Source organism: Ailuropoda melanoleuca, chromosome 4 (assembly GCF_002007445.2).
Source record: "Ailuropoda melanoleuca isolate Jingjing chromosome 4, ASM200744v2, whole genome shotgun sequence".
NCBI lineage: Eukaryota > Metazoa > Chordata > Mammalia > Carnivora > Ursidae > Ailuropoda > Ailuropoda melanoleuca.
In genome coordinates, this window is record NC_048221.1 from 38,810,019 (window position 1) to 38,821,061 (window position 11,043).

General features: G+C 42.2%; 1 protein-coding gene across 1 annotated transcript in view; it reads left to right on the top strand.

Annotated features, from left to right (window-relative positions):
- The window catches only part of GXYLT2 (glucoside xylosyltransferase 2), a 107,183-nt gene extending 98,178 nt beyond the window's left edge, over window positions 1-9,005 (top strand). Inside the window, exon 8 of the mRNA XM_034657252.1 lies at window positions 5,696-9,005. Within this exon, the coding sequence (XP_034513143.1) occupies window positions 5,696-5,878 (183 nt within the window). The 3' untranslated portion in view covers window positions 5,879-9,005. The remainder of the gene's footprint in view (window positions 1-5,695) is intronic.
- The last annotated feature ends 2,038 nt before the right edge of the window (window positions 9,006-11,043 follow it).

An 11,043-nucleotide genomic window follows, 5' to 3' on the forward strand; every position in this document is an offset into this window, starting at 1 on the left:
TGTGGGGCTCGATCCCATAACGCCAGGATCATGCCCTGAGCCGAAGGCAGACGCTTAACCGCTGTGCCACCCAGGTGCCCCTACCTGTGTTTTTAAAATCTAATCAGCATGATTAGAGGGAGTTCCTGTCCTACCCATATTACAGACGAGAAGCACAGGGAGGCCCAGTCGCTGGACTTAGGCTGCAGTGTTTGTGAGTGAGAGAGTGAGGGTTTGGACCCAGGCTGTCTGCTGACCTTGTTGGCCTCCTTGTCCCTGATGCATTGCCCTCCTGTTTTGGGGTGAAACCTACACCATCACTAGTATGTGCCCCCTTCAATTCCTGATCTCAAAATGTGGACAAAATATGGTGAAGTTTGGTTCGTGAGTCCCAGTCACGCTCACCAGCCCTGAAATCGCGGGTGGTGTGCAGGTTATGGAAACACGGGTTTAACCACCAGGCGCGCAGAGGAGAGCGGGCACTGACTGCGGATGCGTCTTTTTCTTGCCACCACCAGAGTGTCTCTATGTGTTCCCCTGCCAGTGGAACTACCGCCCCGACCACTGCATGTACGGAAGCAACTGCAAAGCCGCTGAGCGGGAAGGCGTGTCTGTGCTGCACGGGAACCGCGGCGTCTACCATGACGATAAGCAGCCCACTTTCAAAGCGCTCTATGAAGCAATACGGGATGTAAGTGTGCCCCCCCTGCCCCCCTTGCAGCAGGCGCATGCGTACTCGACATGAGGCAGGACAGGCGCTTTGACCCCAGCACCTTGCAAGGCCAAAGACTTGCCCAGAAGGATTGAGTTCTGCCCCTTTCCCCAGTCTCAGGCACCACTTTGCTGTATCCACTTGCTCCCTCATATTATAGCCACTGTTAATCTTTACAAGTGAGTCACTCATTTGGGGGGGGGTGTCTGTAAGTGGGTTGTCTGTAATTAAGTTCACTTTAGGAGGAAATGAAAGACCCAGAAGGAAACCCTCTGCCCTTTGCCATAACAGAGGGGAATGTGTTAGGGTAAAGATCACATAGTAAGAAGAAAATGGTAGTATTCCGCTCAAGCTGACTGTGTTGCCTCGTTGCCAGCATCCTGTTGAGCAATCCGGTGTGGAGGTGGTCAATTAGGACAAGGGATCAAACTGAAAGTAAAAAGCAAGTCTTCATTTACATACTGCAGTGGTGCAAGCAAGAGGCGCGAGGAGGCACCAGCTCCCCTGTGTTGCATCCGTACCCTGTGAAGGGTACTGGTCAAGAGAATGCAGCCCGCAGGCAGAGATCATCCCAAGGCTCCTGCACCCTTGTGGACCTCTAGGCCAGGGGAGAGGGAAGGAGAAGGGAAGGAGGGAGGAGTGGAAAGATACCCCTCCTTCCCCAGGAGGCCTCCAGATGGAGGTGTCTGTGTAGGGATGCAGATAGGAATTTGAGTGTGGCTGGCCCAAGGCAGAGGCCTGAGCTCTTGGCAACGACTCCTTCAGGTAAACTTACCTGTGCACCGAGTCTGGAGTCAGGAGGGCAGCTCCCCATCCCTCCAGAGGCCTGCCAGCAGCCTTGTCAGTCACTGCCTGTGGTTGAGTCTGAGAGACCACACATAGGATTCTGGCCTGGAGCTGGACTTCTCACAGCCTTAGGTCCCCGCCCACAGCCTTGGAGAAATTGATTAGCAAGTGTTGAGCCATTGCAGATGCCTGGGAACTATCTTCTTGCAGTAAATGGGAAGGTTGAAAGAACCTTATTTCGGGGCTCACTACCTAAAATGCCAGATATTGCCCGCCCTTGCCTTTCATTCCACACTTGGGGAAACGCCCGCCGCATTCCACGTTGCTTTTTACCTTGAGATCACCAGGGGGAAGCCAGCAACAGAGATTCAGGGAGTGTCCCTTTTGAAGTGGTAATTCCAAGACCTAGAGTAGGGGTCAGCAAACTTGTGCCAGATCTGCCTTGCTGCCTGTGTTTGTAAGACGTGTGGGCTGGGAACGGTTTTGTAAATCGTTGGGAAAAAAGAGAATATTTCATGACATGAGAAAATGATATGCAATTCAAATTTCACCGTTCATAAATAAAGTCAGATCAGGACTCAGGGACACCCATTCATTTCTGTGTTTGTCTGCGGCTGCTTCAAGCCACAATGGCAGCAATGACTATAACAAACTGTGTGGCCCACAAAGTCTAAGATCTTTGCTGTCTAGCCCTTTACAGAAAAAATTTGCTGACCCCAGACATAAAGTATGTAAACTTTGTCAGAGGTATTTTTCTTAAGAATCCATGAACCCTCATGGTTTCACGAATGGGCTTTGGCGCAAGCGAATCCCGAGACACAGGAACACATTTTTGTGTGTGTGAAAAATGTGCATCTTGCTAAGGAGAGTCCTTGGAATTCCCAGAACTTTCTCTGCAGGGAATGAGTTTAGCCTGCCTATAAGCTAACACCGCTTTCTTCTCCTGCAGTTCGTTTTCAAAGACCAGGTGATTTAATTACACAGAAAATTTGTTCTGTACTTAGTGATATCATCACTTGAGATATTCAAACAGTGACTCCGGGGCAGAGCCATTCAGGAGTACAAACAGAAGTTAAATGAGTTTGCCACAGTCCATCAGAGGCCCGCTCGCGTTTCTTCTATGGTCTGTCAGCCCTAGTCTGGAATTGAGCAACTGTAGTTCTTGAGTTACCCTGCATCTTGTTTGCTTTCTGGAGGAGCAGAAAGAAAGCCAAATAACTGGGTCATAAATGATCTGCCCAGATACACTCAGTGATGGTCTTCACGTGGACCTATGAGGACCATTCTCGTTCAGGCGTTTCAATCAGGAATATTGCTAACCCCACCCTGAGACGGGAACAAACATAGGCTCCATCTGGGAAGACAAGTTTCCCCACTCACCACAGGGCCACGCACCATGTGGCAGGTTCCGGGCGTGGCTCAGGGGTGGACAGACCTCAACACGAGGCCCAATTTTTGTCCCTTTCCGGTGATTAGTCATTAACTCTGTGCTCTTACCTTACTGGGCCTCAGTTTCCTCATGTGTGAAATGAAGATAATAGTATTATTTACCTCATAAAATTGTTGTGAGGAGTCAACAAAATGACGGTTTTGGGATTTTATTTATTTATTTATTTGTGCGAAAGAGCACTTGAGCTCAGGAGGAACGAGAGGGAAAGAGAGGGAGGGGAAACAATCTTCAGCAGACTCCACACCCAGTGTGGAGCCCCATGCGGGGCTTGATCTTATGACTCTGAGGTCATGACCTGAGCGGAAACCAAGAGTCGGACACTCAACCGACTGTCACCCAGGAGCCCCAAAATGATGGTTTTTTCACCTTGTAGTGCAGTGCCTGACATATGGTTGTGCTCAATAATTAGACGTTGTTTCACAGTTTCACACTTGCCTCCTTACCTACATTATCTCACTCGCTCTCTTCCCCTGTCTATAAATATGTTTTCTCTCTTTCATGCTGTAGTTCTTTCTCCCTTCATCTCTCTCTGAATGTATTCTCCCTGTCCCTCCCTTTCCCCTTCCATCTCTTCCCTTCTCCTCTTTCTCTCTCACTTGCACACACGGACCCTAAGCCTGTGTACCTGTGTTTGTGCAAAGGGGAAGTGCAGTCTCCTCCATTGTGATCCAAGGACATCATCTATCAGGTAGACATTCTGTCAGTAATTCTAACAACCGTCATCTATGAAGAACCAATTTTATGCAGGAGCAATTCTAGGTTCTAGGCACTCAGAAGTTAACAAGACTGACAAAGCTCGGTTGTCATGAAGCATATATTGTGAGTGGAGGAAGCCAGAAAATACTCACGTGGACAAAGAAAGAAATAAAAAGGTAGTGAAAGGTGTTTGAAGGGAACCAGACCAGGGTGATGGGCTGAGAGTCACGGGCAGGAAGAGCTTTCATGAGCTGGGGGCCCCTGGAGGCCCCCTCAAGCCTGATAAGTGATCAGGGGAGGCAGGCGTGGGGCAGTCTGGGGGGAGATCCTGCTAAGTAAAAGGAAGAACCCAGGGGACGTTCTGGAGGCAGGGATGAGTTTGGTGTGCCCAAAGGGCAGGGAAGAAGCCAGGGTGACTAGAAGGATAGAGGCACCAAGGAGAATTCCAGGTCGCATGGAGCCTTGAAGACAAGAGAGGAGTCGGAATCTTATTTTAATTGCAGTGGGAAGCCCCTGCAGGAAAATGATACAGTCTGATTTAGGCTTTAAAAACATCACCTCGGTAACTCAGTGCAAGGATGCACAAGTGAGAACACAAGGGCTACTTATGAAGAGTTACTGCAGCCATCGAGGTGAGACATGGGGGCAACGAGAAGGTGGGCAGCGGTGGCCATATGCAGGCATCATGGTAAAGAGAGATTTTACAGTGCTTGCTGATAGACTGGATGAGGGATGTGGGGGAAAGAGAGAATCAAGGATGACTTCAAGGCTCTGACCTATTCTTTTCCTGTCACTAGGGATACTGTGACGAAAAAGGAGTTGATCAGAGGTCTAAATTGTGCTGAGAAAGAAAACAGTTGTCCCGAACATGGTCCTTCTTCTGTTACATAACGCATAATCTCCTTCTGGGAAGAAATTCACATTTCTGATAAACATGCTTAAGCAATATTTCTGATGAACTTTAAAGGGATTAAAACTTGTTCTAGGAAACCAGATACCCACCCACTCTGCTGCCAGGCAAGCGTGTACTGACCTTTCACCCTTCTTTTCTTCCTTTTTCTTCCTAGTCTTTTTGTATAAAATATCCTCGCCAACAATGAATCTTTGACTTGACCTACTGGAGGCCTTTTCCATTTCAACCAGATTGTAATAAAAATTTGAACATGCTCATAACTAAGTGGTCTGAAAGATTTATTTTGGAAAATTCTGCTCATAAACACCTTCCATGGGAAAACGAGAGAATTAAAAATCAAATCAAATCAAAAGCCCAGTATTAAGTGGGAAAAAACCAACAACCAATGTTTGGTACCTGAATTATTAAAATGAAGTTCAGTGACGATAAGTTTTACTAGTAATGGCTAAACTCTGGACTTCATGAGATTACTATAGACATACCCTAAAGTTTCTTTATTAAGATTGCAATGAACAGGTTCCTGCAACTAACCAACTGAGCCACCCAGGCGTCTGTCTGTGGCTCAGCTGGTTAAGCGTCCAACTCTTACTTTCCGCTCAGGTCATGATCTCAAGGTTGAGAGCTCGAGCCCCCATGTCTGGCTCTGCAATCAGGAGGGAGTTGGCTTAAGATTCTCTTGTTCCCTCTTCCTTTGCCCCCTCCCCCCAATGTGCTCTGCACACGTGTGCACGCTCTGTCTCTAAAATAGATCTTAAAATAAGTTACAACAAATGCAAAAAATATGAAGAATCCTATGTGGTATCACAGTAGATTTCAAGTCTCTACTTGGGCCTTGCTTTTCCTCAGCAAGAGTATACTATATAGAGAATATCTTGTCCTTGAAGAAATATTTTGATCTTAGATTTTAAGAGCTTTAAGGACCCAAATAAATCATTTTTTTAGAGGTAAAGAAGCTGAGGCCCAGGGAGGGTAAGTAATTGCCTGGGGCTGTACAAGATTGAATCAGGTTTTGAATCTCCATCAAATGTCCACGAACATCCCAACCAATGCCTGCCTGCTTAATTCCCTGTTTCATTTTTTAGTAAATGTTGTTTGCATTTTACGTGGCATTTCAGTCACTAAACGTTTTCTATCGTTTTTTTTTTAAATCCTTTTCCAGTTTCCCTTTCAAGACAATCTCTTTCAATCCATGTATTACCCGCTCCAGCTGAAGTTTCTGGAGACTGTGCACACTTTATGTGGACGAATCCCACAAGTGTTTTTGAAGCAAATCGAGAAAACAATGAAAAGGGCTTATGAGAAACACGTCATCATCCATGTGGGCCCCAACCAGATGCACTGAATGTTTTTCATATTGTCGCAAGTGGATTCAGCCTCTCAAGAACAAGGCAACCTTCATCTTTAAGCTGCCCGCATCTCTTTCGTGTGAATATTTAATGGTGCTCTGTGACGGTTGAGTTTAAAAGGCCTCATTACCTGTTGCTCATTGAGTTGCCCCTAAAAGGAAATATGCTTTAATTTTTTAAAAATTGCTATTTACCTCTCTGGTTTTTTTTTAATTGTATTACTACTCACTTAACATTGTTCAAGCAAGTGGAGCTAGCTGTGAAAAAGAACTTTTGTGAGCCTTCCAATTCCTGTTAAATGTCTGAGACCTTGTCGGTGACATCTAATGCGGTATATTAATTTCCTATTCTTGAGACTCTTGCTAGGCAACAGACTCCCCCTTATCCTTGTTATAAAAGTAATACATGCGTGTTGTAAAACAAAAAAATGTTAAAAACTTGTAGGGAATACAGGTCCGTGGACCAAAATCAAAATTAGATTAGCCATAATCCTACCAACTGGTGAAAAGATTATTTTAATGGATAGTTGCTTCCAGCGTTTTCTCCCCACTTCCATATTTATTTGCTGGTTGTCTTTTCCATTGTAACACATATGTGAAACAGGTAGTTTGAGTAAAAGCTGGCCCCCCGCTGAGATTTTTTCTGTAGAGACGAAAATTTAGAGAAAATGATTATGTTTACAGTGCTTTATTTAAAATATGTCTGGCAGAAGTATTCAGATTTCTGCTGATTGGGCAGTGTTAAAGAATGACTGGGGGTGTTTTTTTAGGAAAAGTTGTTTAGATTAGTGGAAAGCTAAATCATTAAGATATATTTATGCAACCATACTTTCTGAAAGGAAATTCAATAATTGTGTTAAACCCAAGGGGTCACTTTAACAGAGGTGTGATTTCATTCGTGTTTACCCACAGATGAAAACATTTTCTCTTAGCTTAGTAGGTGTGACCTCCTCTCTTCTTTAAACTCTTGGGCAATAGGTGGGAATTAAAGGCCAACTTCAAACTTAGGGGTTCAGGATAGTTCAGCTGATCCCATTGACAAGAAAATTCAACTTCCTACCAGCCATAGAAAGGTCTCTTTAAATTTTTTTCCTTCTCTAGGGTTACCCAGCTGTTAGCCAAGGAACCAAGCAGGTCTTATCACCTAGCTACAGTAGAGGAAATTCTATATTCCCCCAAGGGATCTGACTTAATCCCTAGTGGTTCATGTAGCTGGTATCAGGGTAAGAGCATTTTGCATAAGGCTTTATCTCAAAAATCTTGTGCAGAAATGATCCTGATATTCACAATAGCCTAATGGACTTAGTAGGGGACGGTATCATCTCCATTGGGCAAATAAGGAAATTATAATACAAGAAACAAGGACACCCAACATAATTGCTGATTGGTAACACTACAGGTATGGATAAGATGCATCCTGTTTTACAGACAAATTTTTGGAAATTTAAGTATTAAATACTTTTCATCATATGTAGACAGTGATCTAAAAATATAAAATGAAAAGTAATATTTTGTTAATACAAATGTGGTGTTCTATATATTGGAACACAGTAGGATATCATAGATACTATATCCACAGAAAAAGTCTTACTCTGAAAAAATACATGAAAATCTCAGCACTCCAAAGAAATATGTAGATATCAATCAATATTGGTATACAGCACCATTACGGTAGTAATAAATTATAAAATGTTAGAGGAATGGCCCATACTTTCCTTTTGATCAGTTGGGCGGCCTATAATTTGTTATTTTTGTTAAGGAAATTACCATTATGATGTGGAACTCTTCACTGTTATGTTTCCTCATTTCACCATTAAAGGTGATGTCATTCATTATTTTATATCTAAAGGCCTTGGGGAAATTTTTGGATTATCTTTTGGATGGGAGAAAAAGCTTCCTACATACCCACAAATGGGGTTTTAGTGAAAGGGCCAGAATGTAAACATGATTCTCTGGCTTCCGTTCCAGTCTTTCTACTTGTTCAGCGTGGCCAGTAAACCTACAAATGTCATTCAGATTTGTTGATGACTTGCAGTCCTAAAGAAGTTCCCTTCTTCCTTCTGTGAGTCCCACAAAAAATCTGCTGTAAAGACTTTGAATACCACAACACCTTTTCTTTTAGGAGAGTCTGGTTTACCCACAACGTTTAACTTTTGGTTCTGTTCTGAATACCCAGAATCAGATTTCTAGCAAAGGTCCCTGATAGAATTCTAGAACATTCTAGAATGATCCATTATGAGAATGTGAAACTTTAGAATTTGGTGTGGTTTTCTACCTTGGAATTTCTTCATGGTATCTTGAAATTTGAGGTGAGTCTGGTGGAGAATTTGGAGAACATTTGTTTTTCCAATCCCTGCTCCCTGAAAGTGCTAATTATTTTCTATTTAGTATTTTACCATGAGGCAGTACTTTCTCTGCCTTTGATAATTTACAGACAACTATGACATTAGCACCTTTGAAATCTGGGAACTGTTCATTTTAATTCAGTGGACTCCTAAATCATGCAGTCTGTGGTCTGAAGTTTGCCAAAAGTTGTGTTGCTCCATATGGCCCATTGAATCTATATTGGGAAGAGCATGAGACTGGTTCTCTCACCTACTCTTCTTGTTGCCTCCAGAATTCTGGCCACTGTGTACGGCCACAAAGTTCCATGGGAGAATGAAAGAACACTTGCCAATAGCAAAACATGACAGTATTTTTGTATGCATTGAGATTGAGACTTTCTATAGTAGGGTCGCTGGAAATACTTAAAATATTTTTCTTGCTGAGTTGTTTTCCAATACAAATCTCAGAAATTGTGACTTACGTGGAAAATTTCAACATTAAAAAAAAATTAACTGGCTAGAAAATCTGTTTAAGTTTTCCTCCAACTTACTGAATGACAATTTAGCATTTAGATCGTAACGCTCCAGCTTTGCTATTTATTTGGAATCTCTATTACATATTGACTGTTTCCATTGCAAACTGTTGTGACTGTGACTGGATTTATTATTGAAATGGATATTTATATGAACACATCAAGGTCTGAGAGTATTTATCTTATTACGCTTAGGGTGTTCATAAAACAAGCAAGCCATACAAGACCTTATTGATGTCACACAATAGTAATCCAGTAATAGAATAATCACTCCACCCACCCAGAAGAGAGGACAATGTTCATACAAATTTAGGTTTATGTATAAATATTGCCTGATATTTATACAAAAAAAATAGATTGCGTGTGTTGGATGAGCCAACGTGAACATGATTTCATAACTGAAAAATGTTGGATGCCATGGGGGTACAAATCATTATATCCTCAATGAATGGTATGGTAAGCAAGCTTTCTTAGGTTTTTCTGTTTCTTGGGTCCTACTCTTTCACCTTCCTTTTTTTCATTTTTGCCTTTCCCTTCCTGTCTTTGATGTAAGCTACTGAGTAGTACCAGGAGGCTTGGCATTAATGGCAGGGTGACAAAACTTGGGGATTCCTGTGCAGGCAGAAGGAAATTCTAAGCCTTAGATGGAAACTTCATGATAAGAACTTTTCAAAAATTTGAAATTTTTCCAAAAAATCACGCAACACATACCTACAGATACACACACGCACCCACATGCCTTTTAAAGAAAGAGCCCTGTGAATCTGTCGTGCTCTGTGAATTGAAGAATTCTAGCTAGTGACATCTTAGGTCAACTCATTTCACAGTTGCAGTGCGGGTGTTTGAAGCTGATGAGATTTTGCTGCCAAACAGAGCAAGTTATCCTGGTTTCTGTTCTTCACAGGTCAAAACTGGAAATACTCTCTTGAGTCCTCAAGATAAAGCACTTGTGTGTGCGTGTGTGTCACCGTCCGCATGAACATGTAAGAGTCGGGTGCGGTTTCTGTGTTATTAGTTTTACATGTGTGTGTTGTCACTGAAAAGTGAGCCATGGTTTATAGCTCCCAAGGAGACCCTGCGTGGGTTTTTTTTATGTTGGAAAACTTATTTTTCAGTAATTTTTCTTTGGGAAGAAATGAGCATAAAAAACACAATACTCCAAAGAAAATGAATTGTTACAGCAAATTAAAAGAAACAGAAATATTATGATTTAATTACTTGTCTTTTTGAACGCCATCTCCTGTTTTACCTTTTTTTTTTCTTAAATTAAAAGCTTTAAAAAAAGACATCTCTTTTGCTGTTATTTCGGAAGTGTATTTCTTTCCTAAGATTTCAAGTTTGAAATTTTACAATATTAAATAGTAATATATTTAAGTCCTTCCTTTTAAGAACTGGTAAAGAAATATTTGGTTTAGTAAGACTGCCTCTTAGCCTATTTTTAAAAGTCGTTAAAATTTTGCTCTGTTTTTAAAAATGCCATACTATAGCAGTGCCTGGCTGGTTCAGTTGGTAGAGCATGCGACTGCTGACCTCGGGGTTGTGAGTTCGAGGCCCATGAAATTAAAAAAAAAATTTTTTAATGCCATACTATAAATTATGTGCTATCTGGTTTTAATGATGCCTTATATTTGGGGTACAATGAGAACTTGGAGAATGTGAAAATCAGTTCTCCCCATTCCTGCATGTTATTTAGCAGAATTGGAATTGACTTGTTAAGCTAATAACACATACCAAAAATAACTGAACCGTGCCAAGACTTTTTTGAGCCTATACAGAGGTTTTTCCCCCAGTCCCTATTCTCTTTTTAAAATCAGCACAAGGTACTCCATGCATCTACTGAGTTCCTTCCTTAATTTTAAAACATTTTTAAAATGCTAAGATACATGGATATGGTTTTCTGGAATAACCGAGAACCCACATCCAATTATTATGTGACATAGAAGCTTCAGGAACTCCATGTAGACAATATTGAATTTAAGTCCTAGCCCCACCATTCTCAATCCTTACTGACCCTCGTTCCACTTCAGACTTCCCACCCCCTAGGACAGGGCTGAGAATGACCCTCTTCCTAGATTGTGGTAAGGAATAAACATGGAATTTCAAAATTTTAAAAATTCCTGTTTGTGGTCCTCTAACTCCACTAAGTAAATGGCTAACTGATTTTTTTTTTAAAGATTTTATTTATTTATTTGACAGACAGACAGCCAGCGAGAGAGGGAACACAAGCAGGGGGAGTGGGAGAGGAAGAAGCAGGCTCAGAGCGGAGGAGCCTGATGTGGGGCTCGATCCCGTAACACCGGGATCA